This window comes from Marmota marmota, unplaced genomic scaffold (assembly GCF_001458135.2).
Source record: "Marmota marmota marmota unplaced genomic scaffold, marMar, whole genome shotgun sequence".
Taxonomy (NCBI): domain Eukaryota; kingdom Metazoa; phylum Chordata; class Mammalia; order Rodentia; family Sciuridae; genus Marmota; species Marmota marmota.
Genome location: NW_026000021.1, coordinates 7,938,501 through 7,958,316, shown reverse-complemented (window position 1 = coordinate 7,958,316; position 19,816 = coordinate 7,938,501). Strand labels below are relative to the sequence as shown.

General features: G+C 44.2%; 1 protein-coding gene across 1 annotated transcript in view; it reads left to right on the top strand.

Annotated features, from left to right (window-relative positions):
- Positions 1–19,816, top strand: part of Tmem163 (transmembrane protein 163) — a 209,631-nt gene that overhangs the window by 186,926 nt on the left and 2,889 nt on the right. Inside the window, exon 7 of the mRNA XM_048810445.1 lies at positions 13,518–13,629. Within this exon, the coding sequence (XP_048666402.1) occupies positions 13,518–13,629 (112 nt within the window). The remainder of the gene's footprint in view (positions 1–13,517; positions 13,630–19,816) is intronic.

The window sequence follows — 19,816 nt, the reverse complement described above, 5'->3', positions numbered from 1 at the left end:
GTTTCTGCTTCTTGATTTTTCAGTTATAAGCATGATTTATTGACTATCTACTCTGGCTGGCCCTTTAACCAGCCCCCTATTGCCTAATTATTCCATCCTCCCGGTATATTTAGATGATTATTTTGATTATATCAGCATTCAATGTTGTTGTTATGACTATAAATATTATTCACAGCTGAGCTCTGAAGTCTTTTATTCCTTTCTTGCATTCTGTTTTGTGTTTCCTGGTACTAATAAATAAGTATGTGATATAAATGGGTGTTCCTCTCTGAGCTGGGCATGTTCCAATCAGCTCCATGGTTGTCATCTTGGGATCCCATCCATTCCAATCCTGGGGATTCATTTTATTTTTCTCTTGGGATGTATCTCACTCTCAATCCTGTATTATTGTCTTTCATGATTTACTCGTTTGTTTTGGAGGAACATACCCTCCGGTAGCTTCCTGGGAACAGATATAAGAAAACAATTTTTTTTTCAACTTTGAATAACTGAAAATGTTCTGTTCTCATATTTTATGCAGAAGTTTGGGTGGAAATGGGTTTACTCTTAGAATTTTAAAGTCTTTCATATGTTGTTGTTTCATTTCCACTGTGACTTTATCGATGTCTAATGCTATTCCAATAACTAATACTTTATTTAAAACAAAACCCACCTGTTTTTTTTGATGCTTTTATTGAATTGTTTATTTCTGTTGTTTTTAAATTCCAAGAACTTTATTTTGTGTTTATTCTTTTTTAAAATAGTATTTTCAAAATAATATTAAAAAATATTTTAAATTTTCCTGAGATTTAGAATATCACCTATATCTGATGATGTTTAATGATAATATTTTAAAATATTTTCTTCTCCTGGATATCACTTTTACCTGGTGACATTTTTCTATTTGTTTTGGTCTCTTTTTTTTTTCCATATCAGATGACTTCCTAAATTCTAGGAATTATTGGAAATGGATGAAAATATATATAGTGTTATTCCATCCTCCTAATATATTTAGATCATTATTTTGATTATATTATTATTTGATTATATTGTGTGTGTATGGGTGATGCTTTTTAAATGTGATCTTAATTGTAGGGCAGGGTTTTTAAGCTGGCATTTGGATTTGGATGGAATTTAGAGATATGTGAATTTGAATAGAGAAGAAAATGTCTTTACTTTTATTTAACCTCTATTGGAAATTTAGCAATCTCTTCAGTCCTAAAACTACATAATAAAACACAGTAATATACCTAGAGTATTGTTATTTGTCACTAATAAATTACATATCTTCATCTGAAATTAGTTTTGGTGGATATCTCAAAATATTTGTGCTGGTTATAACTTAAAATTACAGACTTATTAGATCTGCTATTAGATTTTACAATTTAACACATCTAGAAATACTTAATTACTAAGGCACAATTTTTTATATTTTATTAACTGTATGTCAATATAATTGGTTTTCTTTGAGAATCTATGTACTTTATACTCTCAGTTATTTTTTCTGTTCTCTCAAGTTAGAGGAATCCCCTGGGTAGCAGGTCCCCTAGTCCCCCTCTATACCAGGCAGTAACCCCACCCTCAGCTGAACCTAATATGTCCTGTGTGGGGGTGAGCAGAGGGTAGGGGACTGGGTAGGGGTGGGGGTGTCTTTCTTTTTCTCTCTGTGATGAGTGTGCTCTCTCCTCTGCTGAGACCAGCATAAATATATTCTGAGTAGTGGTGGAGCAGGTCTGGGCTTCTTAAGATGTTGTCAATAAATCCTTTGGCTTTTAGTGCCTTCCTCATTCAGGGAATGACTGGTGGCATCCCTTCTCGAGCCTCAGGGAGTTTTGGGGTATGCTTTGACATGGTGCTTCTTGACCACCCCTCTCTGCCCTGCTCCATGAAGGCAGCTACCACTCTTGCTGTCTACCTTCCTGCCTCACATAATTTTGTAGCTGTTGTCCTTCTCTTGTTTTCTTTGTCCTTGTGGGTTCATCCCTTAAAGAAAATCAAAACCAACCAAAGAAACAAACAACAAACACTGCTATCGTTTAATCGACTTGCAAAAGCTGAATGCACATGCACTTTCAAATGTTCTAATGTTGTAGATTGAGTTTCTTTTATTGGGCTAAAACTGAAATTCAGGCCTGTTGGCCATATTAGAGCAAAAACATTCTTTTTTTTTTTTTTAAGGTTTAAAGGGCAGTGGATTTTAGATTGGGTAGATAGGGCTTTAAATGCCTTCAGCATTCCTGGCTAGCTGTGTGACCTGACCCTGGAGAAGATTACTGAACCGCTCTGTTTAAGGTCCATCATTTCCACCTAACAGGGATCCTGCGATGGTTAGATAAAAATAAAATTGAATTGTGCATTGAGCATTTGAAAAAGAGCCCCATTTGTAATGGGAATTAACAGATGGCAATATCTTGTTATTACTGTTACTTAAGGAATTCTCTAGTTTGATACTGGGGCATCCACGTGGTGTTCATACCAACAGCCAGGAGGTTCCACTTTGTCGCAGAACAGAGTTATTCAGGGATGGCAGTGCCTCTGTGTTAATGAGGGCTTTGCTGAGGGGATGTCTTGGTTTCAGTGAACCCAAAAGGTAACACTTCCTTTAAATACCTATGGTCACTTAAAGGGGAGGAAGGTGGGATCACCAGCGTGGCTCATCTCAGATTCGCTGGCCACATTCAGGGATCAGAGTACTCACCTCAGAGACTCTTGCAGTACTTATCCTGCATTAGAAAACAGCAATCTGACAAATGCCTTATTTGACAGAAGTCAGGCTGCATCTTGGAATAGCAGCCATGTGCCTCAAGGTGTCCTCCATGTCCCATGGCTGACAGTGCTGCACCCTTCCTTGTGGCTTCCCGTGACCTTACCATCAACCTCGGCTTTGTGGTGCCCGGGAGCTGGCATCTGCTCCTTTCCTGACACTGTGCAGGGCCTCACCTCTCAGGTTGGCCAGCTGGCCAGGAGACATGGGGCTGGGGCTTCCCAGTTTGCCCATGAGCCCCCCCCCCACAGTGACCAGTCTGCATACCTGCTTGTCTAAACATCAGTGCTTGCCATCCCCTTCATCCAAATGGTCTGATGCTAATTCAAAATTTTGAAGTCATTGAATATGAGTCCATTGCAATTTGTCAAAATAATTTAATAACCAGGGGAAATTGGGGGCTGGTGCTTGGTATAATTTTCTCTACATCTGCCAGCTTTTCTCATGGATGGGGGTGGGGCAGAGGGGTGATGAAAAGATGCGGGGACGAGAGTGACTGTTTTAATTTCACCTGGGGCCGTAAATCAATATTCATTTATTATTCAGCCAGCACTAGCATTTCCCTGGATGATACTCAAGCACATGTAGTGTCAGGATGGTTTGAAATTTGTTCTCATTAGGAAGGTAAAGGATGCCTTTTTGCAGGCATAAGCAAGTGAGCCCTCTAGCCTGCTGTCTCACATCTTATGAAAAGGAACATGTGGGTGTGTGGACGAAAGGCCGGTTGGTTTTTCATTCTTGGTCTCTGTCTGGTGTCAGTGGCCACAGTTCATTGTGATCTGGAATTACAACTTCAGCTCAACATAGGAGGTGACAACTGGTACTGATGGGGGGAAAAAAAATCTATCCAAGGTTTTGCAGTGAGCAATACCATGAATACGAATGTTTTGAGGTGAGGCTGTATGGGAAGATAAGAGCAGAAGCCAGTAGGACAGAGAAACTTGGCGTTACTATGTTAGAAACTGTTGCAGGCTGTCAACCGCTAGAAACAAAGACCTCCTGCTCTGCTTGAGGATGATAATGGATGAGAAGATGAATCAGTTTTACAGTTATTAACTCACACCCCCACCTCTTTGTGGGTGTAGAGGGTATTGGGTGGGAGTGATGGGCAGAGCAGGTTGGAAAGGGGAGAGGGATTGCATTGAGATGTCCTGAGAGCTGAGGTCTTCCTCAGTGATTGGACTGGCCCTTTTAGAGACTGCTGTAGGCCCGGATGGGAGGTTGTTCTAGCAGATTCTCTACCTCCTGACATTTCACTGTGATCTTTTGACCTGAAGGTACATCTCTTCTGAAGGCAGATGGTTTCCCAAATCAGGGGAAAAGATTAGACCCTATCAGCCTCCCTCCTATTTCATTTTCTGCCCGTGGCATCAATGATTGCCCATCTCCATTGGGAACCTAAATAATAAAGGCCCCGTGTCAGTAGAAGGCATTTAGATTGAATTATGAGAAACCTTTCATGGGGAGGGCTGTGAAACAAATCACTAGAGTTAGACCCCAGGACCACACAGAACAAACCATTGATACCTGCACCATCATGGACTGAATTTCAGAACATGTTCCCAAAGAAGCCAAATTAAAAAACTAATACATACCTTGTGGAGAAATGAACCCATGGTTATTGAAGTCAGAAAGTGGTTGCAGAAGGCTGAGAAGGAATGAGGAAACCATCTGTGGTACTGTTCTGTCAGGATGAGGTTAGCCCTGTGGTTTGCTGAATTTAAGGACCTATCTTGTTTGCTACATTTTGGCCATTTCCCAGGTCATGATCACTAACTGCTCCTGTCCTGCTCTTTTCTGAACCTCTCTCTAGCTACTTACTGCTTTGCTTTGCTTTATGTCAAGTTCTGAGGGAAGCCCAGCTTGTTTCTGAATTAGCACTAACCAATATGACCTTCAATGACAATGGAAAAGTTCTAGAACTGCACTCTGACATGATAGCCCAGAGCCATGTTAAATATTTGAATGTGATTAGTCAAATGAGGAACTGAGTTTTCAGTTGCATTAATTTTTAATTCTAGTTAATTTTAAATTTAAGCACGCATCTAGTTCATTTTAAATTTAAGCATACTTTTTAAAAATCAGGGTATGAAGGGGGTTTATGCTTCTCCCTGAGAAGCTGATATTTGAGCAGAAAAAGTTAGCCAGAGGCAAGGTAGTAAGCCATGTAGATATATAGAGACTCCAGAGACAGGGAATATAGCACATGCAAAGGCCCTGAGGTAGGAGCATGCCAGTCATTATTGAGGATCAGGGAAGAGACCAGGATAGCTGAAGCAGAATAAATGAGGGGGTACAGTGATAAGACACAAAGGACATCCAGTCAGATTGGTTGGGTTTGACTATTCTGTGGAAAACTGGAAAAAGATATCATCCTATTGTTGTTTAACAGGTCATGGGAACTCTTCACCAGCTCACTACACTGCATATGGGACAGTGCATAGGTCATATGTCTTCCATCTTCCAGGAGAAAAGCTGACAGAGGCCCTGGTCTGGCTGACCAAGGTCTCCTGAGCTAGCTTACAACAACAAATACCACACATCAGCATAAGAATCCTCACCCAGATCAGGTTTTGTCAGCTCTCCCCTAATTGCCTTTGAGTTCTAAAATTAGCCTCTGGTTCTCACCACATTCCAGCCTGGGCTGAGAGAACTGGAAAGGATGGATACTGTCAGGCTTCAGAGCAGAGCTGGAGGGGACAGGATCCTTGGCTTGGAATACGGCTCTGCCATCATGTATCTCTTTGCTTTCTGGGGAGACATGGTCTCTTTCAAAGGTTTAGTTTCCTAATTGAAGCATGAATTAGATGCTTCCTAAGCCTTTTCCCCACTTTAATCTTAGGTGATTTTAAGATCGCCCTATGTTTATGCAGAAGTTATGCTCTTCCTTGTTTGGTGATAGTCAGATTCAGAGTCCCAGAAGTGTGTCTCTGTGACTTATTCTCCAAGGTAAGACAGGATTATTCTTGACATAGACCAAAGACTTTGGGATGTGAACTTTTTGTATCACTGGGGTCTGTCAGGTTCTTGGTATTCCTTTATGAATAATTTATTCCATCAGGATAGGGTGTTGTTTTTCATATGGACCAATGAAGTTGGGAAATTGGAGTCCAAGTTTCATTAGTTCATAGGTGGACTTATCAGTGGCCCCTGTCACTTGCCATCTGTAAAGTAGAAAGCAGATTGGGAGTAGGTGAGGTGGCTACTTCTATGTCCTCATGTTTGGGTTGGGGGGACCATCTTAGAGCATTCGAGGTGTAACTGAATCCCATAAACTGAGGGGGCTCCTAAACAACAGGCATTCTCACAGTTCTGGAGGTGGGGAAGTCCAAGGTCAAGGCTTCAGTGGGTTTGGTGTTTTTGAGGGTCAATTTCCTGGTTCATAAATGGCCATCTTCTTGATGTGTCCTCACATGGGGAAGGAGACCTTATAAGGAAGGTCTCTAATTGCATTTATTAGGGTTCTGTCTGCATGACCTAGTCACCTCTCAGGTATTCTCCCTTCTTGTATCAAATTGCCTTGGGTATTAGGCTTCAACATAGGAAGTCCTTCCTTCCTTCCTTCCTTCCTTCCTTCCTTCCTTCCTCCCTCCCTCCCTCCCTCTAAACCCAGGTCCTTGCATGTGCTAGGCAAGCACTCTACCACTGAGCCATACCCCCAGCCCTTTGTAAAATTTAATTTCGAGACAGGATTTTACTGAGTTTCCCATGCTGCTCTCAAACTTATGGTCCTGCCCCAGTCTCTTGAGTAGTTGGGATTATAGATGTGTGCCACTGAGCCTGGTTTAAGAAATGAATTTGGGGCTTTGACTCTCTAGCAGGGACCTTGGGCTGCTGTCCACAAAGGGCATGGGGAGCTCAGCAGCCCTGTGATGGGCATGGGTAGGCTGTTGTTGTCAAGCCTTGTCTGCCCATGTCTTGACTGGCAGAGAGGGAGGGGAGGGACATGTTCATACCCAGCTCTTGTCTGGTATCTTGGAGTACAAGTGAGGCCTCTCCTTTCCCTGCCCCTATGAGCTTTTCCTGAGGTAGGTGTGCAACCTTAGAATCCTAACTTCTACTGAGCATTCTATGCTCTGAATGCTTATGTAACCAAATTCATCAGTTGCAATCCTAACCTGCAGCATGATGTCACTAAGAGGTGGGACCTCTGGGAAGTGATTAGGTTGTGAGGGCAGAGCTCTTGTGAGGGGGATAGTGCTCCTTGCCCTTTCTACCACACAGCTAGAACGTATGTCTCTGAGAAGAAGATGGGCCCTTACCGGACACTGAATCTGCTGCCCCCTTGGACAGTCCAGTTTCCAGAACCATGAGCAATGAATTTCTATTGTTGATAAGCCACCTAGCTTGTATGTTGTTATAACAACCTAATGGACAAAGATAAGGATCAAGATGACAGATTACTCTATGAATAAACATTTCTACATTGGTCTTTAAAAAGTACCAAATTTTGTATTATTAATTTTTTTCTATTGTTTATCCATTTTCTGTGTCAGTGATTTCTTTTTCTCCTTCCTTATTTCCTGGGATCAAATCCAGGGTCTTGTTCATGCTAAGCAAATGTCTACCATTGAGCTATACCTTCAGCTCTGTTTCATTGATTTCTGCTCTTATTTTGGGATTTAGTTGACTTTCTTTTAATCCTCTCTTAGAGGGAAAGCTTAGATCATTTATTTGAGGCCTTTGAATATTTTCTTATGAACTATTTACTATAAACTTCCCTCTAAGCCAATTGTTTTTGCTTTGCCCCACTAATTTTAGTATGCTGTTTTTTCTTTTACTTTAGAATATTTTATAACTTTCTAGAAAGTTGGTGCTTCCTTCTTTGAATTATAAGCTTCTAAAGAGTGTGTTGTTTTGTTCTATATTTCTGAATATGGTGCTATTATGTATATGATTCTGTTGCTAATTTCTAGCTTAATTCCAATATTGTTAGAGAATATACTTCATATAATTTGAATTTTTTTCATTGGCTGTGTTCTGTTTTCTGGAACAGAATGTGTTTTACATTTATTAATATTCCATGTGCTGTTGAAACAAATGTGTATTTTGCTCTGGTAGGGAAGACGGATCCTTTGTCAGGTCAAGTTGGTCGACGGTGTTGTTGAAGTCTTCTATATGCTTACCGATTTTCTGTTTATTTACTTCATCAAGTACTCAGAGTGAGGCATTAGAACCTTCATCTCTATCTAGAGGCAAACATGCTACCACTGATGTGGCTAAGTGGTGAAACAATTAATTTTGAAATTTTCCATTTTCTCTTCAGTTCTGTCAGTGAATGCTGCCGTATATATTGTCTTTTTCATACATGCATGGGTATAGTAGTAAGATAAACTCACTTATATGGATGGCTTGGTCAAAAGGTAGATATACTTGAACTTTTCAGAGAAATTGCCAAATTGTTTACTTGATAGATTCAACCATTTTGCACTGACATCAGAATTGTACGAGAGCCTATTTTCCATAGTCTTGCAATAGTTTTGTTTAGGTAAAAAATGATATCTTATTGTAGTTTTGATTTTTTCATTGCTTTTATAAGTGAGTTTCAACATCTTTCATATGTTCAAAATTCATATTAATTTAAATTGTCTTTTTGGGGGGGTGGGCGGTACTGAGTATTGAACTGGGGGCCACAAAACCACTGAGCCATATTTCCAGCCCTTTTTTGTATTTTATTTAGTGACAGGGTCTCACTGAGTTGCTAGTGCCTCGCTTTTGTTGAGGCTGTCTTTGTACTCGTGATCCTCCTGTCTCAGCCTCCCAAGCTGCTGGGATTACAGGTGTGTATTACTGTGCCTAGTTAAATCGTCTTTTGCCCATGTGTGTTTTCTGCTTTATGTTATTTCATTGGTCTTTTTCTTATGAACTACTGTGAATGCTTTATACGTTAAGATAAACCCTATGTGTGTTTCTCAGTTTGTATTTGAATATGACATTCCCTGGGTGTTTTAATTTTCATATAGTCAAATAGATAATCTTTTTTATGGTTTTGAATTGATTATTAAAAAAAAAAAGTCTGTCACCAGTCCAAGGTCAAAAAGGGGAACATAATTTATGTAGGGTTTGCCTTTAATGAACACTTACCCTTGACTCTGAATGGGTGGCTAATTTCCATAAACATTTTTGTCTTAATCTTCCATTGGTTAGTGAAGATTCAAGTGTGAGAAATTATAGAAGCTAGGCACTGGTAACAGTGGGAACCAAATGCATATGCGGAAATGGGTGTCCATGTTTTCATGGAGTCCATAGTTCAGGGACGGGCAGGGTGATTATGAGGCTATAAATGAAGCATCCTGGTACAGGATGTACTTCCAGGTCCAGCCACCAGCTGAGTGATCCTGGGCAAGTCATTTACCTTCTTGTGTCTGTTTTTGCATCTTGTCAGGTGCCCAACAGCCCAGCTGTGAGAATTGAGATGACAGTCATGGCTGTCCTTTGCAAGAATCACCAGCAGTGCATTCCTGCACAGGCTACAGGTCCTCACCATTCGTCGTGCCTGCTCTGGCTTCTGGCATTCAGGAAGGCATCTTCTCAGAAATGCCTTCTTTTTTTAAATTTGAAGACTGTCTTGACTTGTGCTTCCATAACAAAATGCCATCAACTGGGTGGCTTAAATGAGAGGAATTTATTCCTTACAATTCTGGAGACTCAAAGTTCAAGATCATGATGGTAGCACAGTCAGTAACTGGTGGGGGATCTTCGGGTTACACTTGGTCTTTCCCATGTGTGGGTAGGGAAGGAAGATTTCATCTGTTTTCTTTTTATAAGGACACTAATCCCATTATTTGGGGCCAACCCTCATGATCTAATTTAACCCTAATTACCTCCTCAATGGCCCCATCTCCAAAAACCACCACACTAAGAGCTAGGGTTTCAACCTATGGATCCCTAATGGGCTGGTGTCTGGATCAGGCTAGTGGTTCTGTCTCCTTGGCATTATGCTCATGCTAATTAGTATTCAGTGATGCTGCAGGGTGGAGAGAAGAGCACTTTCCCCTGAGAAGATTCCTCGGGCTCTGGGTATGGAAACCACAAGCCGGGGATTAGTGGCTCTGAACCAGGAAACAGATTTCAGGTGGAAGACTGGCAGGTGCAAGAAGATGCAAGACATAGTTAGGATAGAGGACATGCTTTATTCAGTGGTAGCCATGGCTATTAACTAGCCCCCAGCCAGTTCCATTTTTAGCCCCTCTTGCCCCCCAAGTCTTTTCCGTAGGCCCATTTTATTTTGCAGGCCAAACAAAGAAGGGCACACTGCCAATGGGTTACATAAGGGGCACATGCTCACAAGTCAGTGTTTCTGACTTTAGTGTGTATCTGAATCACAGTGTTTCTGGCCTTTACTAACCATAACATAGTCGTTACCAGCCCTGGCTACACACTCAAAACATAACATAACCCACTAAATGTCTTGGTGAGGGAATGTAACTATAGCCATTTTTGGCCTTCCCCAATACCACAGAACTGCTAGAAATTTGAAAGCTGGTTTGGGGAGAAGGACTTTGGCAGGTATACACGTGTCAGGCCCTCCTTGGGTTCTGCTGCAGAGTTTATTTTTTTCAAAGACATATTAGTTCAGCAGTGGTGAGCCATACTCTGGAGCTTTTGGTGAAACTCAAAGATGGCCAGGGTCTCCCCAGAGGGGAAAGCAGTTGTTCCTTCAGGGCCAGTCCTGGGAGCAGAGGGTTGTTGGTAGAAATAATCTATAGACAGGAAAACCTGCCTTTTTCATATTGTCTGTCCACATTTTTAGCTTTCAAATACTTATATGACACTCACTCTGTGCCAGGCATGAGGTCTTTTGAAATAGCCCTTTGAAGGCTATGTCAGGGTTCGAGCAGAGAAGGGAGACTACTAAAAGTGATACAGAATAAGGCACTTGCAGCAGGAATGAGACTTTATATGGTGGCAGTTGCTGGTGAGTAGTCCCTACAAGGCTGCCAACTCTCCTGAGGATGAAGTTGGGCCTGAAATCAGCAGGCTGGTGGTCAGGAAGGACTTGGGTGTGCAGTGAGTGGGCAAGCACAAACTGGTGCTGGGAAAGCCAGCCTAGAACCGAACCTGACCTTTACTCTCTCAGCTTCTAAGCCAGATAACTTGCAGAAGAAGCTGGGAGCTCTTGCTGTGAAGCTGCCAGCGGGCCTGGCTTAGGCCTGGGGGAAGCTTCAGAAGGTCTTCCAAGAAAATGGAAGAGGGCAGTGGGCTGGCTGCTGCCCTCCCAGGTGATCCTGCCATCAGCACAAATCTGAGCTGCAGCAGTGACTGGATGCCCTCATGCCCTTCAGGGATTGATGGCTGCTGTTCCCCTTTTACTTCCCTCTTGTCAAACAGATGTCCCTGGGACCAACTTGAACTTGGAAACATTTAGGAAGAAATTTCTGAGGCATGTAGCCAAGCTCTGTGCACGTGGTATGTGGTCACAAGGGATACTAGGATTTATTTCCTTTTTGTAGAGAGGGACACTGAGAGATGAAAATGGGGAGGGGAGCTGACCTGCTCACAGTTACACAGGTAATAAGTTGGTGGTGCCTGGAACGACTGCCCAACACTCCCACTTTATGACCTCAGAAACCCACTCCCTGTCCTCCAGGAGTGGACCTCAGAGTTGCCCAGTCCATGGAGGGCTTTTCTAAGAGGTTATTTCTTGGGAGAAAGAAGGACCTCAAGACCCCACCCCCCTTGATAAGCCACTGTGGATCCTAACTCCCAGTCTCTCTGACAGGTCTTTGCATTCTATCTGGAGTAGATTTTTCTAGGTAATAAGTTGCCAGTGTTCCTTTTATAGGAATGCTTACTGTACTTTTTTCCAGCTCCCCAAGAGTACTTAATTTAGCCTTTGGTGGAAGAAGTGTGTGGATAATGTGTGTGGATCTTCAATAAGAATCACTACTTTTATTGCAAGTCAGCTGCTTAGCAATATTTCCCTGCCCCTTATGGAAGAGAGAACTGAGAGTACAGAGCTGGACTCTGAAATCCTAGTAAGGGGAAGTCTGAAACTGAGCAGATCTTCCAGGCACATCCCTGTGCTGTGGGTATCCAGGCCTGCCCATCAGCAGTGAGCTGCCTGAATTGGCAGCCCCAAGACAGGACCAGAGCCATGGGTGGCTCTTCTTGAAATGTGTCTGGGGAGGGAAAGGAGGGCACACCAAGTACCAGTTCCCAGAGCTTATGGGGGGTGAGCAGACTTGATCCATCTCTAGAAATGTAGGGATGAGTCAGGCTTTGCTTGGAGAGAGACTGAATAGAGCCAGAAAGGCTTCCAGCCTAGGTAGCAAACTGATAACTCAGATGTCTCATATGGCCATGGTGCATTTATCCACAATGCTATTGACAAAGCTGGGGGCTTGATTGTAATTTCCCTGTATTTCCACTGAAGGTCTTTTTCCGGATCTCATTCAGGACACCATGTTGTGTTTGGTTGTTGCATCTCCTCAAACTCTTGTCTAGGACAGTTTCTTGGTCCTTCTGCATCTTCCTGACCTTGACATCTGGTCAGGTATCATGTCCAACTTGCTTCAGTATTTCTCACAATTAAACTTGAGGCTTTATTTTTTGGGGTAGAACATCATGGAGGTGAAGGGCCCCTCCTGTCATATCACATTGCAGGGCTCATATCAACACAACTTAAGTATGGTGACATTAGCCTTGGTCGCTTAGTGAGGTGGTGTCCTGGGCTTCTCCACTGTAAAGGTGCTAATGATTTTCCCTTTCCAGCCCTATTTGTTAGATTTGAGTCACCATGTCTAGGTCATGCTCAAGGGAAGATAGTAGGGAGGGAGGATTGATTTCCACAGTTGGAAGGAAGGAGTAGCAGAGAATACCCCAACACACATGGTTAAAACTACTGCAATGCCATCGACCTGTATTTTGGGAGAGGTACCGTGATGCTACATTGATATTTCTTTCAAATGATCTGTTCAGTTTTGAGCCCAGGCTGTGTCCCTTTTCTCAGTTTCTGTCACTAAGCTAGTGAATTTATTAATAAAATGCTTAAGGAGAATCCTATTTCTTTGTGGATGTGTGATGCCATATCCTATTTCTGCTGGCAGCTGCATTTTAATACTGGAAAATCTGGAGGCTGTGTCTCATGGGAGTGAGGCGCAGGAGCTCAAAGCTGAACTCAGTGGGCCTGATGTCATGAGGTGGTGGTGTGTGGGTGACTCACTCATTTGCTTGCAAACGTAAGGTAGCAACTCATAGGAAGTGTTAAGATAACATCAATAGCAGACTGTATTTTTAGATGCCATTTTTCCCCACCCGGAAGGCATTATTTCAACTCTCAATTGTGTGAATTGAAGAAAAAAATAAGGTTTTAAGGAACTCTGGTCATAATTAACCCTGTGGTTATTTCAGGTGGCTCTGTGTTGAAAGGTACTTAGGCCTGTGATGTGTTCCAAATTTTTCAATCAACTGCTTTGGGAGTTATCTGTGGAAAACTCTACTTAGATGCCATTAGCATTCTAACCAACTCTGTTATTGATCAATGATTGCCACTCATTTTAGCAGAATAGTGAAAAGGTGGCTCTCCTATGGGGAAATAAATACATAATGAATTTCTAAGGAAATATACACCTGGATATCTACATTTGGTTATCTTTTCTAAATTCCAGTGACATGACTGAGGAGGAAAGCACAGCGTACACCCCGAGTTGGTGGCAGCATAACTGACTGATTATTTGTACTTGGAGCAAAGCTGATCTTCATTGTAAGTGGTTTGCAGATGAACTGCTCTAGCAGGAGATGAACTGTTGAAATCTGGCATTTTCTTTTCTAGGATGATTTCCTGTTCAGTGTCTCCATTTTAAGTGGGATCCTTTGCAGCATACTGGCTGTGTTGAAGTTCATGCTGGGAAAAGTTCTGACCAGCAGAGCACTCATAACAGATGGTGAGTAAGGCCACTGTGCCCTGATCTCTGGGGGCTGAGCTCACAGCAAGGAAAGGTGCTGTTTGGATTACTTTTAGATGCTTGTCTTGCAGGAGAGCTCAACAATTTGGAATTCATTTGTCCCCATCCTTTTCTCCCCAAACTTTTGATGACTCTCCTGGCCCTTGTATCAGCACAGATGTCTCATGCCCTAAAATTTAATAAACTCTTTGTGAATCACTCCTGACCCCTTAACAGAGAGACTTGGGCCTCTCAGCCTCTTAATCAGGAAGCACAAAGGTTTCCTGGAGTCTTAGGTTTGATACACTATTTCAAGTAAAAAGGAACTGTGTTTTCTGCATTCTACAAGCATTTCCTCTCTGTACTTGCCATGTTTCTTTTTCTCTAGCTAGTGAACCTGTGCTCAGGAGTTCAGGTCAAAGTCATCAGGTGTTGCACTGAGGAAACCATCCATGACTTCTCTGCTTAAAAGCCAAACCAGCTAGAAATGTCCATGTGTATCCTCATGGGTCAGGAGGAGCTTCCTATGTGGACTTCTGAGATGCAGAGAATCTGGTGTGTGAATTCAGGAAAAGTGCATTTCAGATCCCAAACTAGCATTGACATATAAATAAGATTTGACATGCAATTCTTCATATCCATTTTATTTTTATTCACTCCTGAGCACACATAGAGTCTAGGAGGTCAGGGTAAAGCAAGGGAGGGCAAAGGGCAAAGGCTTGGTGTGTATCTGTACAAAATAGAGCAGAAATAACTGGGATTTTTTTTCCTTAAGGCAAGAAACATTCCATCCTCTGAAACTCTTGCGGTTATAATTGAAATGCATTAATGCAGAGGGATGTGGGTGGCTGGCTGCATTGTGGTTTTAGACTGGGAGGATGGCACTGCAGAGAGCCCTTCTTGCCCAAGTGATGGAGCATGGGGATGCAGTGTGGGTTGTGACTCCTCCTCCTGTTCCACATTGATGCTTTGCTCCATGTGGAGCTGGGCTTTGGATGCACGGGGTGGGGCACAGGGACATGAAACTGAAGGGCTGTTTCCACTCAGGGACTCAGTTCAAGTCCAGGAATTGTATGGTCCCAGTCCCCACCACTGGCTCCTCACCCTCCACTTTTTGCATCTGCAGCATTTTCTCTTGGGAAGGCAAGAGAAGGCCCAGGCTGTACAGCCACAGCTGCCCTGGAAAGAGCATCACCTATATGGATAGTTGCAGGTGGGAGTTATGTGATCTGAGATTCTGACTTCAAAACCTGAGGCCCCCCAGATTAGATGCTAGGCAGCCGACTACCATTAAGCTCATGGCATCAAACTTTCTTGGGATATTTGTTAAAATCAGGTTCCTGACGTTTCTGATTCCAGGACCTTGACTGGGGCCCAGGAATGGTCATTTTGAAGCAATGTCCCAACCCATGTGGGCACACTGAGGTTTGGTGCTGTCTCCATGGTCCATATCAAGGGGCTAGGTATAGTGTCACCCCAGGAAAGGTGAACCCTGCAGTGCCCAGTGCTCCCGTGTGCCATTGGGCCCTCAGCTCTCAGAATCAGTTTTGAAGGGACCACTCCAGCTGGTGCGCTGTTCGCTTCTGCCCTTATACAGCCTGGGATGGGGAGGCCTTTGGCCTGTATGCAGCCAAAGCTTTTTAATCCATGAAAACTGTGTGAATGGTAACAGGATTGGCTACCTGGGCTGAACCCTGCTCTTCCTGCTCTTCTTTGAAGTAGCATGAAGGCCTTGTTTGAAGAGCAGGGAGGGGAGCCTCAGGTTCTCCCTGTGCCCAGATGAGCCCCCGATACTGCCTTCCTCAGCCATAGGGTGGGAAGAAGTGAGAATTCTGAGGATCAACGCCTATGGAGTGAGATGGTGATGAACCCTGAATCAGTGGGTTTTATGGTCCCATGTCTTGCGTCTGGAGCTCTGCTAGGTGCTGTGTGAGCTGGGTAGACCAGCTCGCCATGCAGAGTCATGCCTTTCAGGTGTCTGCCCCTCAGGTGTCCTTCCCTGGACTCCAACTAGGGTTGCAACCTAGTTAAATAACCCCTATGGTTTTCATTTCATGAGAAGGACAGAAGCAGACCCAGGAGGTCTGTCACCCACCCAGACGTCATGGCATTAGTGGTATCAAGTTGACCGTAATACACAGTGTCCTATAAGACCTGGGATGAACTGTGCCCTTTCCTACCTGGGGCAGATCCAGAACTTGGGTCAAATGTTCACCCAAGTGTAATTTTTGTGGTCTGGTGTTTTCTAATGTGAAAAAGAAAATGCCTCCCTCTGCTGCAGAGTCCTGCTTTTCTTAAGAAGGAACAGCACAGAGGTGCTTGTGAGCCAGTGGAAGAATGAGTGGGCGTGGCCATATGTCTGGGTTTAGATTTTCCAGCCTCTGTTGCAGTCCCTTTACGTCTCTCTGAAGGACACAGTGCTGGCCCAGGTCTTTAGGGCACAGGGCGTGACATCGTTGGCATGTTCTGAAGAGCCCTCTGGATGTCTGTGGTGGAGAACAATGGAAGGAGGTGAGATGGAAGCAGGAGAGTCTCTGCAGAGATGAGACCTTGGCCCTGGTAGAGGAAAGTGGTTTAAATGGGTAGGTCTTGGGAATAAATGGCCATGGGGGTTTAACAAGAGAGGATACAGAGAGATGAGTGCTGTTCCAGAAGCTGTCCAAGCTATGAACCAGAAGGGGCCCCCTGCTTGGTGGGAGTAGGTGTCTCTGGCAAAATATGCAGTAGTAATTACAGCCTCCGGCTAATTGTATTGTCTGGGATCTGGGCTTTACTCATTTGTTGATAAGCAGAACTGGAGAGCAATCTGTAATTACCTCCTCTCTGTTCTTCCCTCCCTTTGGGAGGTGGGCAGGGTGGGTGTGGGGAGCCATGGCTATCATTAATGTTGGGTATTCGCTGAAGAATGGGTCTGGAACATATACCCCAGGACTGCTACCCTGTCAGAGCTAAGCCCAGCATCTTCTCTCCAGGGGAAGCAAGTTGGCAAACCGCTTTCTTTGCAGGGAGAGAGGGAGGGTGGCCCTTACCTGTCACCTGGTGGGTGTCTGGATCCTGTGCTGAAGCTGTGTGAACTGTGTCAGACTGATTCTGCCAGGTCCTTTGTGACCCACACATTCTTAACACCTGGAAGTGGGTCTTTAGGGAAAGGGGACTGCAGGGTGTGGATGAGGGAGACCATGGTAAGTTCCAGACTAGCTCACTCTGTGTTGTGTATCTTGTCTGGTTTTGTTGCTTGATATTTAGTCAGTATGCATATGGTGCCTATCAGGACTAGGAGTAAAATGGGTTTGTAGCCAAATCAGATGGAGGAAGACTGTGAGTAGGCACCTGGGGGAAAACTCTGAACAAGAGCCCCAGCTTTGGTCCTGTCCAAAGGAACAGTTGTGGCAAGTTAGGAAACCCCTCTGACCTAGGGGCCTCTAGGGACTGTTCTCTTCCAACTCTTAACAAGAGTCTCTGATAATTTTTCAAGCATATGAAAAACTATTAGAATATTCTACAACAAGTAATGTGCCTAATTACAGATTCTGATCTTGTTATTAAAGTTTCTAATCAAGATGGCCCCCACCATTGTTTTGTGCCACTCTACATCATTAGCAGAATTCTTTAAAACAGCTCTGAGGGGACAGGGCCAAGCTCAAGTGAGTGACTGCTAGAGCCTGGTGTGCTGCTGTTGGTGAGAGGGCTGGTGCCCAGGCTCTTCCCTTGGGGTAAATGGAAAGCCTCCAACATTAAGGGATGTGGCAGCAGACATGGAATCTGTCCCTAGTCCCTGTGTGCCTGTCCCAGTGTTCTCCTGCAGGATCCTAAGATGTGAGCCTTTGTAATCACAAAACAGTGGGCCAAACAGAGCAGAGAGCAGCTCCCTCCTAGAAGATGTGGGCAAAGGAGGTGAAATCCTCAGCGTGAATCAGATACCTGTGGTCACACCCTGGCCCCTGGGCTGTTCTTGATGCAGGTGGGCAGAGCAGAGCTGACTTGGTGGAGCTAAGTGGACATCTAGTGGCCATCTGGGGAACCTCAGGCCTCTGCATCTTTTCTAAGCATCATTGGGGTTCACATTGTCAGGACCACAGGTGACTGGTCTAGGGAAGGGCTGGCTCCTTCACACAGGGGACAGCAAAGCTACAGTCATCCTGCACACCTACCCTGATAATTAATTAATGCAGCTATCATTTGCACCTCTGATAAATGCCAGACTCTATATAGGAATATAGATAGCAAGTTTGAAGGACAAATTTCCTGTCCTTAAGCTTAGTTTTTAGTGAAGAGAGAAAGATGGTAAAAGAAAAATGGCAAAAATAGCAGGTGGTCAAGGATTATGAGAAAATACCAGGCATGGGTGAAGAGGTAAGTAGGCACAGTGGGTAGACAAAGTACTTCAGGGGCTCTGAGTGGCTACCTGGGAAGGAGCCCCAAAGATAAGGGTCTCACTGAGGGGGCCAGGGTGGCTAGAGTGAAGTGAGGGAGGAGCAGTAGGGGTAGCATGGGACAGGCAGGAGGGGGCTCGTGGTGTCAGCTGTGAAAAGTTTGGGTGAGATTTGAAATAGGTAATGGTTGGCTTTCCTTAGAAAGTTTTAGCTTTGTCCACTTCTCCAAGTGGTTGCTGGCAGGACCATGGCTTATGGGAACTCTGGGCAGGAGGGGAGTGGGTGCAGATGAGTTTGGGGGTGGCAAGAGGGGGGGAGATTTGAAAATGCACTGGGGAGGTAACTGCAAGACCCACCTGATGGTTGGACTTTAGATGTGGGACAGGTCATGGATGGGATCTTGAATTTCTGGCCTCCTTACCTGGGAAGAGGGTGGCACTGAACACAGAGAAGGCGGTGGTTGGAGGGTGAGATGTTTAGGGGCAAGAATTGAGATGTGTGTCTGTAGCTGAAGGGAAGGGTTGTTAATAAAAAAAAATAGAACTTTTAGAGAACTGGCTTATGGGATAGGAGGAGAGTTTAGATGGAGGGAGAGTTCAGAGGAAGAGCCCAAGTGACTCCAGTGGGCATGTGGAGGAGGAGCAGCAAAGGAAGCTGAGAAGGAACTGCTGGAGAGGAAGCAAGAAACCAGGAGATGGAGGCTGAAGAAGGCAGTTTACAGAGGGAGGAGGACTTACCTATCTATGTGGCAATATGGAGCCATGGATGATCTCAGAAAGGGTTTTATGAGCAGAATAGGAGGTACAAAAATGAAACTGGCTTAAGAAGGCAACTTTGAGCAGATTTCATAAAGGGCGATAATTCATGGAGGTTGAGGAGGGGGACATAAATGGGAATCAAGGAAGAGGTTGGGTGGGGGCATGAATGGGGTTCACCCCAGCCACAGTGACCCAGGTGAATGGGGTGGGCCTTACAGAGAAGCTGCTGTTCCAGGTGAGTGTCGGGCTTGGTGCTGGTGAGATGAGGTATTCTTGTCTAAATCTGTGTGCTCAGCTGAGTCACCAGCTGAAACTTTGAGTGATGGTAAGGTCATTGCAGTGTGTCCCAGGCCAGTCCTTGAGAGGCCCTTGCAGGCCTCAGGTTTAGCTGTCTCATTCTCATGAATGGGGAGCAGCCCCTGGAGGTCTGTCCTAGGGGCCTCTGAATAGGACTGACCCAGGCTTTGCTCAGATCATACCTGTCCCCCACCTGCCTTTTCTCTCCTAGGAGTACAGACTGCATGAATGTATTATCTCAATTTTCTTGCTTGTAGCCAGAATGAGGGCTTTTGAGTTCAGCAGACACATGGCTCTGTTACACGACGGGGTTGGGGGGCAGGCTGCCCCAGGAAGGAGGTGGAGCTTGGAGCTCCTCTCAGGGATACTATGATGGTAAAACAGGTGAGGACCCTTGTGGTTTATGTCATGGGGAAATTCCAGAAACTGCCCTAAGCCATTCCCTTTCTGTGTGGCTTGTGACAGCTCATAGGTAAAATGGAAGTGTGATGTTCAAGTTGTAAAAGTTGTGTTTCTTCCCTTTCTGGTTTTTATTGACATTTCTTCAGTTATGTTATCAGTTCAAAACTTTGCATTCCTCTTCTGGGATGTTAGTGCAGATGCTGGAGGGAACAGACACAGGCTCAGATAGAATCCATCCCTGCCCTTCTTGCTCTAGATAACTTTGGTTTAATTATTGAACCTCCCTTACTTAGTGATTTCATCAGTAAAGTGCATAATATACCCTCAAATTGACAAAGTTTGTATGTATCTATAACA